We start from the raw sequence: 15,922 nt of genomic DNA on the forward strand, positions 1-15,922 counted from the left end.
CGGTGCCTCAGTTTCCTTATCTGTTAAACGAAGTAATGAGTTACCTGCCTTAAAGGGTGGTGTTAAGACTGAATGAGTTAATCTGTTTTAGCTCTCTGCCCAGTGCATGGCACCTGGTGAACAGTTGATAGATGTCTGCTGTCATGAGAATGAGGACGCAGGAGAAGGAGAACAGGGAGAGGTGGTGGTGGTGACCACTCCAAGTAGCAGTTTGTCCATCTAACAGAGGAGGAAGCTGACACAGAGAGATGAGGGGAATTGTCCAAGGTCACCCAGCGAATGAACAGGCCATGGCTCCTCTGAGGGAAGTTTTCTGGTTTGGTCTAAATGATCACCGACCCGCATTGCAGGTCCACCCTTCGTGGACACACCCTTGCTGAGCCCTCGTGGGCTGGCCCTGTTCTTGATGCTGAGGGTGAGAGGTGGGAGGGCGGGACAGGGCGCGGTGATGAATGCTGTACCACGTGACCAGTCCACGTGTGTGTGTGTGTGTGTGTGTGTGTGTGTGTGTGTGTGTGTGTGTGTGTGTGTGTGTGTGTGTGTGTGTGTGTGTGTGTGTGTGTGTGTGTGTGTGTGTGTGTGTGTGTGTGTGTGTGCGCGCGCGCGCGCATGCATGCCTGGAGCCCTGCGAAGGAGGCCACTCCTCCCCCCAGGACCTTGGAGAAGGTTCTGCGGGGCGAAGTTCTCGCCTGGGTGTTGGGTAAGAACAGAAGGCAGGGAGGAAGGCCCTGCTGTGCTGTGTGGAAGTGGTAAACTGAAGAAAAGTCCCTCCGCCTCAGCTTCACAGGCAGGTGGTGTCAACAGGCGGGCGACACCCCAGAAGTAGTGAGTGGGCCATCGGGCAGAGGCTGAGAGCCACGCCCTGAGGCTGAGAGCCACGCCCCCTTCTCTCCTGGGTGGGAGGAGAGGCAGGTGCGGGGGCGTTGGGGGCGCTCTCACCTCTGACCTCAGGGAGCGCTCCCCTGGCGGGACCGCCCTCTCTGCTGGCCTCCCCAACTCACTGCTCTCTCCTCTCTCATCCCCCAGGGTCAGTGGACTGTCCCCCTTCATGGGTGACAACGATAACGAAACCTTAGCCAACGTCACCTCAGCCACCTGGGACTTTGACGACGAGGCCTTCGATGAGATCTCGGATGACGCCAAGGATTTTATCAGCAGCTTGCTGAAGAAAGATATGAAGTAATGAGTCGAGATTTCAGTCTTTTCGGCCTCCCCACTCCCTGGACTGGGGTCCAGAGGCAGGGACTCTCTTTCCCTGTCGTGGGCCCCTCCGCACCCGAGGAGGGGAGGATGGGCACTGCGTGCGCCAGGGTCCTGCTCCCTGGTGCCGGACACTCTCCTGTCTTTCGAAGCACAGAAGCCTCACCTGAAAAGCAACGCTTGACTGAGCGTTGACGGAATGAGGCAGCTTGCGTGTGAATAACGACAGCCCCTTTTATTTTCCGTGTACAGCTGAGCTGTGGCCTGTAGCCGCCCTGCTGAAACCTCAGCCCCCCTGCTGGGGCTTGCAGGGGAGGTACCCTATTTGCCGGTCCTGATCAGACTCCTAGCTATTCTGGCTTGCTGCTTATTTTGTATCTAAATCATGTAGGAGCTGCCTGCCTGAGTGTGGCCAGGTACCTTCCACCACTGGCCAGTTAGGCTGTGACCCCAGGCCACTGGGCCCAGCTCCATCTCTGTCCCCTGCAGCCATGCAGACTGTGAGGTTCTCTCCTCCACCTTCTGGGGCTGCCTGGAGCTGCCCAGGTGGTCAGCAGATGACTATAAAGAACATCTGTGAACATCAGGAGGCCCGAGCGTTCAGGCGTATAGACGGCCTAAGGCTGTGAGGAAAGGTCAGACGCCCAAGGCGCTCAGTCTGTATTTCAGAGGGAAGAGGATGGAGGTGCGGGCAGTAGAGGAGGCTAGAGCAGAGGAGGGGAGGTTGAGGGGGTCTTGGTGTGGCTGGAGAGAATTCACTGGCGAGGGGAAGCAGCTACCGTAAAGCAGGAAGTGGAGAGGGGCCGTGCACGTGCCGGGAGGGCCGGCCTGCACCAGGGCAAGGGAGGGGTGGGGTGTCGGGCTGTTGGGCGCCTCACCCACTCTGTGAACAGGTGGCCAGATGAGGCAAGGCCTGGCTCCAGGGGCCCCGGGGAGTCGTATTTGGCAATACAAGCAGCTATAAGCTTTTCCCCAGAAAGTGGTGTTGAAACGGGCGGTGTGCCGGAGGAAGGTGGGAGGGGTCAGCCCAGAGGCTCTGCATGTGCACCAAGGGGACTTTGTGGCCTAGGTTCTGCCCTGTCTGCCTGGCCCACAGACCCCCGTGAGGCTGTGGGTCGTCTTGCCCCCTGTGGGGAATCCTGTCTGGGACGTGAGAGCACAGTTGCTACAGCAGCGAGGCTGGAGGGTCTCTTAAGTGGTTCCGTCTGGTTTTCTGGTTACGCACCCACCTCTCAGTCCTGTTTAGCCAGCTCAGGGCCAAACTCCTCCAGAGGAGACATTCCACACTCCTTGACAGCGAGGTCTTTTTAGCACTTTGCTGCCCCAGTCTTCGCCTCAGAAGCAGGTGTGACCCAAGGAGGATCTAGATGTTGGGGGGGGACCGAGGTGCCCCTCCTGTGTGAGGGGTCCCCGCTCCCCAGGTGCCTCAGGGAGGTGCGGACCTCCTTCCTAACAACTGTGGTCCAAGGATGGCTTTTGTCAACCAGGCTTCATTCACCCAAGATGTGGTAAATGAGGTATTGTGTATATACCCTATTTTCTCACCTGATCTTGAGTTTATTCGGAAACATGTTGGCTCCTCTGTGCTCATAAAATGGACTCACCAAAGAATTGATTTCATATAGATCAAGACACTAGATTCCCATAAACTCAAACTCAGCATCTCTTCAACCAGAAATCTCCATCTATCAGCACTTTTAAAAATGTTTTTCTATTATAAATTGATACATTAAGTTGTACAAATTTTGAATATAAGAAAATTAAAATAATCCATATCCCCTTATCTAAAGATCACTACATTTGCTATAGTTAGCAGATTTACTTTTACTCATTTTTCTACATATGTTAGCATTTGGTACTTTGGACTTCATTAGTCCTATGACAATTAAGGTGATGGCCCTGAAATATTTCTAGATTCCCAGAGCTTTCAGAAGATTAAATGAGTTTCAGTGCAGTTCTAAGGTTGTCATAATTCATAGGTTGTACAAAGGACATACCTCTTTGAGTTTTAATGGGAAAAACCTGATACTCAACCACACCATAAGACTTGAGAGTTCACTGATTCTCGAAGGTTTGGGCCTAAGGTTTCACTCTTCTCTCCATCAGACAAGGAGGCAGAAGGATCGGGTCTCCACAGTTCCCAGCCCCCACGTGACCAGCAAAATGACCCCACCCTGGAATACGGTGCCAGTCATTCCCAGACATGTCTGCCCTCCAGCACTTAGCCTCCCTAGACCCCAAGGGCAGGTCATGAGACTCCAGTTGCTTACTGGTGTTTAGGCCTTCTTAACACTCATGTATTCTGGGTCTAGTCAGTGTAACCCAGGCCAAGAGAGGAAAAAGGCCAACAGCACAGTGATTCTCATCATGGTGGATGGACTGGGAACAGAGAGCCCTGGGCTCTGCCCTGTGTAACTAGGGACAGGTGACCTCCCATTTCTGATCTGACCAGCAGTCTCTGTGGTCCCCTTCTGCTCAGAAACCCTCTGATCTCTGCCTCTATTAGAAACCGCTTGGACTGCACCCAGTGCCTTCAGCATACATGGCTAATGAAAGACACCAGGAACATGGAGGCCAAGAAACTCTCCAAGGACCGGATGAAGAAGTACATGGCAAGAAGAAAATGGCAGGTAATGAGGGGTCACTTTGGACTGGGATGTCGCCCCTCACAATTGCTTTATTCAAGCTACCCTCATTCCCAACTTGCCCTGGCCTCACTCCAAAAATGTTTACATTTTCTGAAATAGTCTGGGACCAAGACTGACATTCCATGTCTTCGTGACTAGGGACGAGCAATGTCACCTTTAGGACTATTTGGCAACCCTGGAGAGTGTGATCTCCTTATAGGTAGCGTGATGGTCTTGCATTTCTTTATGGTGAAGGAGGTGGGCACATGGTCCATAAAGAGAGACATGGGAGAGACATAGAGAGGTTGTATGTTACTAGCTACACGTCCTTAGCCAAGTTACTTAACCTTGCTGTGCCTTCGTTTTCTTATCTATAAAATGGGGATATTAGTGGTACCAAATCTTTGTGAGATTCTCACTGTTGTGAGAATTATATAATATTCATCTGGCCTTTAGCACATTGCCTGGCACACAGTAAGTGTTCATAAATGAGATCGGTAGCCAATATGTATGGAGGGCTGGCCACGTATCAGGGAACATTCAAAGCACTCTCTATGCATTGTTTTTTAATCCTGGGAGGCAGGCACTATTGTTATCCCCAGTTCTCAGACAAACAAAGCAGAGAAAGGTTAGGAAGGTCACCCAGGATCACAGCTAGTAAGTGGGAAAGCCAGGATTCAAACCCAGAGACTGGCTCCAGCATACACAGTCTTAACAGCACACAGTTTAATGACACAAATTGCCTCTGATTGTTAGCAGATGGAGAAAATGATCATCCAAAACCATAGAGAACTTATGATCTATTTTATTTTTATTATCACTGCTAGTATTATAAAATTCCTGGGTTACTGGAGGGTATGTGGTTTCTATACTCAAGGAATGTATAGTGTAACAGGGACCTGAAGCAAATAGACATAAAAGGACATAACACACACCAAGAATTATAAATGATCACTATAGCTCTCCATTCCCATATATGTGAGTGCGGACAGAGAATGGAACCAGTCACACCAGAGGTGGATGTGATTGTGAAGAAAGGCTGCCAAGGGCAGGAGTCTGAAGTTGGCCATGGAACATGAGTAGAACACAGAGAGGAGGGGATAACAGCACAGACGGAGGAAAGGCTCAGGACCTCGCCCTGATCCTGCTGGCCTGACAGGAGCAGTCTTTTAGCTGGGCATTCAGGGGACTGGGGCACTTAGACCTTGCCTTTGTGGCAGAGAAAAAGGAAACCACCATTTTAGGGGCAACTGGGACACTGGTGATTTGCCACACAGAATGACTAAACCACAGTTCACTGAAAAGTCCAAGTTCACACAAAGGTTGAGAGGAGCAAAGGTGAGAGAGGGGCTTCGGGTGTGTGGGTCTGAGAGACTCCACCCCCTGCACATCCCAGCGGCCTCCCCGAAGTGGGAGTCAGTTCTTGGCTAGCCCCATCTGAAGGTTTGGGTGGATCTCCCGGCCTCCGTCAAGTACCTGGTGAGTTGGAACACCTGTGCTGCTTACCTTACCCTCTGGTGCCATTAGGGCCCAGTGAAATCAGAGGAGCAAATATTCTCTTAAAAAAACAAAGCCACAAGGGGGCCACAAAATCAAAGGTTGGCTTTATTAATGATCCTGTGGCCAGCAGATCTCAAAGAAATAGTGGTGTTTCTGGAGCAGATACGGTGACTGGTATGGGGGTGGGGCAGTTCTCAGAGGAGGGAATCGCACTGGGTTTTGGTTGGATGAGGCCATGGGCTAAAGGGCAGCCTTATTACTTCAGGCTTCTGGAGGCATCCACACATCTGCCGGTGAACCAAAGCCAGGAAGAGCCTAAACCCAGGGGATAGGCGCAGAGAAGAGATAAGGAAATGGGAGAGGAAATAAATGGAATTTTTCAGTCAGATGGGCCCACCCATAATTTGTGGTGATATTTGAATCATATTTTTTTCTTGTTGTTTACAGTGTTATTAGCCATAAGGTTTTCTGAAAGTGAGAAGGGAAAGGACAGAATTCAGAGAAGGAACATTAATTTCCTATTTTAATATAGGTAGCAGCATTTGGAAATGGCTTTTCCACAGAAAAAGTGGTTAGGTTTCACAAAATTACATAGAAAAGTAGTCTGCAAAATCCCATTCAACACATAATGTCCTTGAAGCATATTGTCACTGGTAATAGTTCAGCTGCATCTGATCATCTTGTGTTACATTTCTTCCTTAGGAAAATGTTTTCCACATTTTAAACTCTGGATACCAGGACCTTAGCACCCCTGGAATAGGGGGTTCCCTCTGAGAGCAGCTGAGGTTCTGTGTGCTGAGGCGGAGTGGAGTGGAGGGGAATAGAATGGGGTGCGCTGTGGAGGGAGAGGGCCAGGGCAAGCACAGGGGGCCCACAATGCTCTACAGCTGCATAAGAAAAGCTTCTTTGCTATTATTCTGGTGGTTTTTTTTTTTTAAGCTTATGACATTCTTAAGGGTTTTTTTTAAATTTATTTTTGGCTGCGTTGGGTCTTCCTTGCTGCGTGCAGGCTTTCTCTATTTGCAGTGAGCAGGGGCTACTCTGTTGCAGTGCGTGGGCTTCTCATTGCGGTGGCTTCCCTTGTGGAACAGGGGCTCTAGGCGCGGGGGCTTCAGTAGTTGTGGCACACGGCCTCAGTAGTTGTGGCTCACGGGCTCTAGAGCACAGGTTCAGTAGTTGTGGTGCATGGGCTTAGTTGCTGTGTGGCACGTGGGATCTTCCTGGACCAGGGCTCAAACCCATGTCCCCTGCATTGGCAGGCAGCCTCTTAACCACTGTGCCACCAGGGAAGCCCCTGGTGTGGTTTTCATAAAAGGGGAAGGAAGTAACATGGGAACAAGCCCCAACAAACAAGCAATAGATAGATGACTCATTGTATTATTGATCTTAGAATGAAGTTATTCTGAAAGAGGGTAGGTTTTTTATTTATATCAAAAGAATGTTGAAGAGACATGGTGGTGAGTCATAGCATTGAGGGTGGGTAAGTTGAGCAGGATAACAGGGCCTCTGCATGCAAAATGGAAGCAAAGGACTAGGAATTGGAGGCTTGTGGGCAGCCATCTTTATTCTCTGAGAACCACAAAGACTTCAGCAGTATGGACCAAAGGGCCTTGGGGAAGAAAGCTTTTGACTCAGTATAGCATGGAGTACTCTTGGCCATCACATTTAGATAATATGCATTCTCAGGGGAAATTGTAGTCTTGGGGCTGTTGGTGTTTATGTAGGGCCCATGATGGCTGGCTGGCTCTAGGGTGATCACCTTGCCGAGGTTTTCCAGGGCCTGTCTCAGCTTTATCCCTGAAAGCCTCTCATCCTGGGCAATCCCTCAGTCCTGGGAAACGAGGCTGGTTAGTCACCCTCGCTGGCTCTCCCAGGGGAGGGAGTCTGTGCTCTGTTAGGGAAGCCGTTACAGACCCTGCCCGCCTGGAACACAGGAACCCAGCCTTGGCAATTGCCCTCCAACAAGAAAAAGGCCTCCTCAAGACAAGAATGGAACTTATTAAGAATTGAATCTTTCTTTTTTGATGTTTAAAAAATTTCCAAAGGTCTCAGTTAGTAAAGCAGCAACCAATTTTCAGCTCAAAGGCATGAAACTGGAAGGCTAGAACATATAGTTCTGACAAATGACTCCCCCACCAACTATTTTTTCCCATGAAGCAGCTTCCAAAGATTGACCTCTGATGTGTAGGTTATTAAGATTTTCCCTATTGAGCACTTACATTTCTTCCTGTTTTAGAAATTATATGGTCTATTGCTCCATCTGATGGAAAATTTCCCCCAATGTGTGGTCTATCCGTTTGTTATTTGCCACCTTCTCTGAAATATTGTTATGCTTTGATTTGCCTTGTTCTCATAGCTTCGTATTAGTCATTTTGTTAACAGAAGAGGAAAGACTTCATTCTTCCACACCATACAAGTGAAGACAGTCCTGCATCCAGGTGTTTGGGATTAGGGAGCCCATGGGCTCAAGGGGAGCGTTCCCTGCTACACATTTGCGTGTCTGAATCAGTCTTTCTGTAGAAGACTAGAGCTGCAGGGAGATTTGAATCTTCAGGTCCAACAATGAGGCCCAGAGAGGGGAACTGATTTGCACACGTTAACAGAGTAATGAGTGGTTAGAGAACAAACCTGTCCCTTGTTAGGAACAAACCCTCTGAATTTAGACTCCTGGCCCAGGGCAAACCAATCTGTGTTGGATGAAGGGATTGGAGAGCTGAGAAGGGCTGAATCTGAGAGTTTGGGTGGTTAGGAAGTGGTCTGGTCCGGCATGGACTCCGTAGGGAGGGCTGCGGTGGCTGGCACCACCTTTTACCCATTTCTGACGTCAGGGTAAGCTCCCCTGGGAAGAGCTGGGTCTCTCCACACTCCAGCTAGCAGAACAAACAGATCAGTGAAGTCACCAGTAACAGCCTCTCCCAGAAGGCATGCAAGTTGCTAGGAAGTCTCAGTCTCCCGGGGTGTCCTCTGCAGGGCCACAGTGCCTCTGCACACAGTTAAGTCAGTGGGTTGTCATTCCTCACCTTCTTCCCCCCTCATCACCTCCACCTGGGGCCTCCTGGGTTCTTTTCAGAGTGACCCAGCTTCACTGCGGGACAGAGGGCCAGAAGCATAACCACACCTCACAGTGTATATGTGAGAGGTGGATGGCCAGAGGACAGGGCAAGATGGAATGCCTGTCCAGAGTGCATGAAAGTAGTCTGCAGGAAGGATGGGATGTGACATAGCAGGAAGCGATTGTGGTCACAGCAGTAGGACTCCACTTAAACCACACACACGCACACACACGCACGCACACACACACATTTTCTATGTGATTCCCCAGCAGCCTGAAATTCTTTACTTTTGAAATAATCTTTTACCTGAAGTATACTGGCTTTTCAGATAGTCCAAAATTGTGAGGCTTGCCTGAAATACCTGGGTGTATGAAGTTAATTCAGGAGGAAAATGGCTTTGCCGGCAATTTGAGGTCCAGTGGGTGAGTGCCAGCCGTCTGCCTGTGTACAGGCTGTTTCCTTCCTCTCTCAGCAGCTAGTCTGTGGTGACGTTTGCTCCCTGGATGCACAGCATCTGGATGCCTCAAAAGATGCTTTGGGTGCAGGGCTGGAAAGCAGTGGTTATGCCTTAGTTTCTTATCTTAGTCATTCCACTGACCTTAGAAAAGGGGTGAGAATCGTTACTTACAGGTGAGAAACACAGACACAATGTGTATTATTGGGGACTTCTTGACCTAAATCCTATGCTTCGTAGAATTTTCACAATGCAAAGAAAATTTTCAAGTCCTGGCATCTTTTTCAGTAAAAATTCTGTCCTCTCCCAAGGTGCCTTGACTAAGGAAAGCAAAGTGCTGTGCTTTTCATTTCTTTGGGTGCTGCTTTTTGATGCTGGGTGTACATCAGGGAAGAACACCCCTCCAGAACTTCACTGTAGACTTGTGCTGGGGCCAGCCAGAGTATTTCTCGAAATCTCTTAAGTATCTGAATCATAAACAGAACTGAGACCTTGGAGATCATCTTGTCCAACCCCCTCCTTATACAGAGAAGGAAACTGAAGCCCAGGGAGGTTAAGCGACTTGCCTATGGTCAATAGAAGGCATTTTTTTCCCCCAACGGGACCTGTGGGATCCGTAGTAGCTATTCTCTTGGCCAATTAAAATCCTATCACTAGCATTGTTTTATGAGAAACAGCCTCCACCGGGCCCTGTCAGCAGTTAAGTCTTTGGAGCCGTCTCAGCCTGCAGTTGCTTTATATAAACTATCCCTTTTATGGGAGTTGAAGCACAGTATGAAAAGGGTTTTTGTCTCATGTTGACCTTGTTTAGTCACATTAACGCACACATCGGTTCCAGGCCCCATTCCATTCTCCGAACATCTTCTGACACGCTGAGAGTGCTGAGCAGAGCAAGGTTGGGCTCACTCCTCTGCAGGACCTCGGCACTCAGGAGGCCCTTGTTTCAAGGACAGCTGCTTCTCCTGGGCTGGGCTCTTCTCCCTGAGCCCCGCTGCCCAGCTGGAACCAGTGACCCCGCCTGAGTCCAACGCCAGTGTCTATTTTCCAGAAAACGGGCAATGCTGTGAGAGCCATTGGAAGACTGTCCTCTATGGCAATGATCTCAGGGCTCAGTGGCAGGAAATCTTCAACAGGATCACCAACCAGCCCACTCAATGCAGAAAAACTAGAGTCTGAAGGTAAGGAGCTCCAGGAAGATTTTCTCCAGCCAGATGGTGACAAAGGAAGGGTTGGGGGATGGAGAGGCATTTAGAGGTTTTTTTTCTTAAGGTGGGGGGGTTGGGTTTTTTAATACAACCTACAAGGAAAAATTTGAAACTACTTTTACACTGCCCTGACAATAATTACTAAATGCAGTAATTATTCTTTAATTGTTTCACCTTAGGTTTAACTATTTTCAGAAGTTATTATTTGTCTAATAGAACTAGATGATCTCCGCTAATCTTTTCCCTATATTTTACATAAGAATTAGCAAAGGCTTTATTAAAAGTTTTGTTTTTCTCATTACAAAAGCAATGCTTGTATAATAATAGGCAAACATAAAATAAAAATCACATATAGTAGTGTACTTTAAAAAAATATCCTTTTTTAACGTGTCTTTGCATTTTCCTTTTAAACAAAAATTGACTCATATAGTGCATATTTGTTTGGTATTTTTCATGATGCTGAAACATGTCGTTTGAACTGGGTAGACACTGACTGGCAGGGCCCCTCCTAGAGACCAACAGGGTTAGTTCTTGCCCACCGTCTTTGAGATGCTGCCCCATCCATCTCCTCAGTGAGGGCCTTGGCCTCTTCCTGCTTCAGATGCATGTAGGGTCTGGCCCTTATCATCTTGAGGTGCCTCATTTGACCTGAGACACTCCTCCACCTCCCACTGCCTAATGCTTTTGGTATCTAAAGGTGAGAAGCTGAGTCTAGCTCCCTTTGTGCATAAGACAGGGTAATCGGTGAGGCTGCTTGCTGAGCTGCTCTGGTGCAGCCAGGGACCGAGCCTGCTTGCTGCACATGGGCCTGGTCCCTCCTGCTCCAGCCCTGCCACTCCCCAGACGACCCAGAAATAGCCTGAAGGGGAAGGAGAAGATCAGGAGCCACTCAGAGTTACAGCTTTTCCCTGGACCAATCCCAAACCCTGGTCCAGAGTCATACACTGTGAAGGCAGTATCCGTGTGGAGAATAGAGCTACTGGCAAATCGAAGATGCCTCCAGGACCTGGGTCTTCCCTTCCAAGGAGCAGATGAAGGGCCTGCTGCTTCCAGAGGAGGGCAGAGGGGATACAGGGATCAGGTGGGCTGGCGTGCTTCCGTCCTTCTTCAATACCCTCAACTGAATCCTGAAACAGCATGAAATGCAGCCAGATAACCTTTTTAAAGATTATTTCCTTTTTCAGTGTGTCAGCATAAGGGAGGGGGAGTCCAAACATTTCCCCAGTTTGGTCACAGTTCTCTCTTCTGCCAAAATCATTTGGCAGCAGGCCAGCCAGTCCCCAGGAGAAAGGTGTGCTTATGATTCAGTCCTCTAAGTGCCATTATTTGCTAAAGTATAACAACTTAAAAAAAAAAGTCAGCTTTTTTAAACCACGGAAGAGGAGAGAACAAGGAATAAAGAAATTACCATGTCCTCTTCCCTGTCTTCTAGAAGATGTCTCCCAAGCTTTCCTTGAGGCTGTCACTGAGGAAAAGGCCCATGTAAAACCCTACTTTTCTAAGACCATTCGTGATTTAGAAGTTGTGGAGGGAAGTGCTGCTAGATTTGACTGCAAGATCGAAGGTAAGTTTGTCGCTGTTCTTCCCTTAACTACAAAAGGGGTATGGTTGGCTGGTGGACCCCTACTGTGTGCCCTTGGCAGAATGCCAGTTCTGGGGCAGCCAGGCTGTGAGGGAAAATGGGTCAGGAGGAGTTGGCCCACTGCCCCACTCCACCTGCTTAAGATTAGGGCCATTCAGTGACTCACTGAGGGCACATCTAGTATTTCACCTACTTACATCAGCCACTACACCCGAGTTAAAAGTGGTTTATCATGGACCTATTTGGCTATGGAACATGCTTAATGAAATGAGCTCTACAAGCTTATGGGAAGCATGTGAACTGCCCACCAAAGGCTCTCAAAGGAAGGCTGGCACAGAGCACAGGATGCAGAGAAGGCAGCTCTGCTGTTAATCACTGGGCTCTGTGACCTTGGGCGGTGATTTAGCTCTTCTGAGCCTCTAGTCCTCATCTGTTAGACAGTGTCTAATGCCTTGAGTGGCTCTGGAGACTGTGAGATAACATGTGGAAAGGGGAAACCTTTCAAGTCTTTTAAAGATGTCATGGAGTCAAGGGAAAAGTTGTGGAACTAGTAAGTGCAGAGACAGCCTGCGGTGTGACTTCAAAGTGAGGGAAGTTGGGATCCAGGCCCTTGTGCTGTCTTCCCCATGTTTCTCTGCCTGCTAGAAATAACGTGGCCAGAGTGAGTTGTTAGAGCTCAAGGGACCCTAAGGGATCTTAGCATAGCACCTGAGAAGTTAGCAGTGTTGGTGACACATAGCATTTCAGTTTCAACAGACTGCAACATTCTAGAAAGATAAGTGGCAAGATAAGACAGGCCTCTTTGCTTCAGGTCTGTGACTGTTGTGTGCCAACCAGAGTGGAGGTCTATCTCCCATTTTGGTCAGACCAACTTCCCCAAGGCAGCATAGCACAGGACAGCAGTGATAACGAACCATGCCTCCCACTTTGTAAGATTCTCCAGCAGTATGGCTAGATAATGCCTTTTGGGTAAAGTAACCCAGAGGTAGGAATGAGAAAACAATTTTTCTCCTGCATCACTATATTATCAAGATGCCTTATAAATGCCTCGCCTACCAAATCTTTCTCTTTTTTCATTCAATTTTTTTTAAAAAGTGGATGTGCTGCCTTTGCTAGTGTGGAAGTGCTCAGATTGGGGGTTCTGCTGAGAGTTCTGGGCCACTGCCTGTAGCTCTCACCATCACCACTGTCTTTGGGTCTTAAGTTCTTTACTTTTTCCTTTATTTTTTAGGAAATATTATTTCATAATAATTACCTTTTTGCTTACTTTTCTCTTTGGGATTATTTTCTTGGTATTTGCATTACTTTGGAGTGCTGAGGAGAAATTAAAGCATATGGATGCTGTTTGTTAAAAACAAAATTCTACTTGAAAAGAATGTTAGAATTCTTATGTGTAATTTGTATTCTAGCTGGGGCTACAATTTTGTCCTGTAAAACTACTTCTCCAAAGTTTAAAAACAAGTCAGTTAGTATTATTATGTTTTTAAAGGCATAAAACATATATATTTTAATGCTGAACTTTGCAGCAACATGACTAATGCATAAAATGAGACGAATGAGTCTTTGGATCAGACAAAGACAAATACTGCTTTCTTTTTCCTAGCAGTATTGTCAGTTCTTCTAATTTACGTTTTATAGGTCTGTTATCATCTTTGAATTATAATTTATATGCCATAAAATTCACCCATTTTAAGTATACAATTCAATTATTTTCAGAAATTTACAGAATTGTGCAGTCATTACCACAATCCAGTTTTTAAACATTTCCATCACCCCCAAAAGATCCCTTGTGCCCATTTTTTCTGACTCTTATTTTTTTATTTAAATTTATTTAAGTTCTTTTATACAAGATAAAACAAGTTTTCTTTTAATCCAAGAAGATATTTAGCTCCAGGCATGTGGTTGGAACTGGGACAGTGTTCCAGGGAGTTATCTATATCTGTGTTAAGGTGGGAGGTGGTACAAGCCCTACATGGGTGGGAAATGGGATGGCTGTACAATACCTTATGTGGTGTTTCAGATATTAGTGTTTACAATACATGCCCCTATTCAAATGTAAATATCAAAATAGATGGTAAAAGCCAACATCATAATTTTTTTCCCTTTACCCCCTTAATCAATAGAGGTAGCTCAAGAGTTTGCATGAACTGATAAGTTTTAAATAATAGTTTCTGCAACTTGTGTTCCCTCCCTGTGATACAGGATACCCAGACCCTGAGGTCGTCTGGTTCAAAGATGACCAGTCAATCAGGGAGTCCCGCCACTTCCAGATAGACTATGATGAGGATGGGAACTGCTCTTTAATCATTAGTGATGTTTGCGGGGATGATGATGCCAAGTACACTTGCAAGGCTGTCAACAGTCTTGGAGAAGCCACCTGCACAGCAGAGCTCATTGTGGAAACCATGGAGGAAGGAGAAGGAGAAGGAGAAGGGGAAGAAGAAGAGGAGGAAGAATGAAACAAAGCCAGAGAGAAGCGGTTTCTAAGTCATATGACAAAGACTATCTCTCTAAAGCTCAAAAAAACCCAAGACAGTAAAAGCACCTAGTGTGACAGATTGTTTAGTTAGGTCATTTCGGGGTTGATTCTTCAGCAATAGTGCTTGATACCCAGCAGCATTACTGAGGGGCATTAATTTAAATTAGCTGGCACCTTAAGATTCTAGTACAGCTAGATTTCATTTTGGGAAATCACCAGTAACTTGCCTGACCAACCAATTTTAGAGAAAAAGTAACCAGAAGGAAGCTTTATCTGGGCAAAGTCATATAAATTCTCCAACTGAAAGCACTCATGAAAAAGCAAGGTCACAGCCCTGCCCAGAGGGTCCCTGGAGATGGCGGTCTCTCCCAGCTCCTACTCCAGAGAACCGGGTCTCCTCCAGTCTTGTAGCACTTCATTCTGCAGGCAGTTGAGCCATTTTAACTTACGAGGCACAATATTTCCAAAGTAAAGTATACTATAGACATTTGAACTTCTCATTTCCATCCCCTGTTCTACCTGCCAGTTTTTCTGGATCTGGACTTGCCATGAGTTTAAGCATTAGGGACATTACCCTTCTTAGATTCTGAAGACACGTCTCCTGCTCATGGATGACTGGCTTCCTTAGGAAAAACAGAATCTCCTTTCTTCCAAAATCAGTAGGAAATCTAAACTTATCCCCTCTTTGAAGATTTCTAGAAGCTTCAGACATTTTTATAGTAACCTATGGAAAAAAATCCTTGTTAATGTGTTTTTCTGAAACCAGTATTCATACCCGCGCTGTTTTAGAATATCAGCTCTGCATGTGTGGTAAAGATCTTTGTGTTTGAATGTATGAAAAAACAGTTTGCTGAAAAGTTAGTCTTAATTATTTATTGGCCACTATAAAATAGATTTCAGCTATAGAACTCCACATACTTTGGAATCTAATTCAGGATAGTCTGAGTTTAATATACCTTCATTTTTAAACATGCTCCAGAGAACTCTACTTACCTTATGGATTCCACGACTTTTCTTCTTGAATGTGCATCAATCATGCCTTGCCCCCCCAACCTTGAAATATATTCTTAACCTGATAAATGCACTCAGACTTGCATCTTTAGGAATTTTTAACTTTCTTTCACTACATTGGCACTTAAATTTTTCTTTATAAAACTTTTTGAAGGGCATAAACAAAGACCATAAAACTGATATGCCTAATACATTTCCTCTCTGTGTGTGTAACATTCCAAATACTTTTTTCTTTTCCACTGTTTGTAAAGCGCAGCAGTTTAATATTTCAAGGGACTTTTTGAGAGTTCCTTAAGAACCAATTTTAAATTACTTCAGTGCAATCCTACACAGTATCAACAATTAGAATTTTGATGTTACCTAGTCTTATGTTATCTTCCATTCTATTTTTATCTGCTTCTTGCTGCTAGTTTCAAATTGCCAGTATTTTTCTTTTTGCTTTTTAAGCAGTTACAACATTTTCCATATAGCCACAGTATTGCCACAGTTTATTATAATAGTGTTTTAAATTTGATTTAGAGCATTCAAAGCTTTTCTTCATCACTTCTGATTGTGTTTAGACTATAATCTTTGTGTGCATGTATGCTGTATATGTGCGCGCATGCGTGGTGTGTATGTTTGTTTACAGGTTTTTTGATGCCTTCTTGAAGTTGTGTTAATGTTCTCCCAGTTTATTATGCCATCAGAATGGTAAATGAGAACACTACAACTGTAGTTAGCTCACAATTTTTAAATAAAGGCTACCACAGTGCATGCTGTTTGTTCAGTCTTTGCAGCCTTCTTTTCCCTTCCAGGCCACCAGTTGTAGACG

General features: G+C 46.4%; 1 protein-coding gene across 5 annotated transcripts in view; it reads left to right on the forward strand.

The window, feature by feature from the left end:
* The window catches only part of MYLK (myosin light chain kinase), a 294,914-nt gene extending 279,050 nt beyond the window's left edge, over positions 1 to 15,864 (forward strand). For 4 of the 5 annotated variants that reach the window (XM_081235669.1, XM_081235665.1, XM_081235668.1 and 1 more), the window contains 5 exons: positions 1,027 to 1,179; positions 3,707 to 3,830; positions 9,883 to 10,012; positions 11,472 to 11,603; positions 13,824 to 15,864. In XM_081235669.1, the coding sequence (XP_081091795.1) occupies positions 1,027 to 1,179; positions 3,707 to 3,830; positions 9,883 to 10,012; positions 11,472 to 11,603; positions 13,824 to 14,080 (796 nt within the window). In that variant the 3' untranslated portion in view covers positions 14,081 to 15,864. The remainder of the gene's footprint in view (positions 1 to 1,026; positions 1,180 to 3,706; positions 3,831 to 9,882; positions 10,013 to 11,471; positions 11,604 to 13,823) is intronic. The other variant, XM_081235666.1, reaches the window with a different exon arrangement.
* The last annotated feature ends 58 nt before the right edge of the window (positions 15,865 to 15,922 follow it).

The sequence above is a fragment of the Mesoplodon bidens genome, assembly GCF_964165515.1.
Source record: "Mesoplodon bidens genome assembly, chromosome: 5".
NCBI classification, from domain to species: domain Eukaryota; kingdom Metazoa; phylum Chordata; class Mammalia; order Artiodactyla; family Ziphiidae; genus Mesoplodon; species Mesoplodon bidens.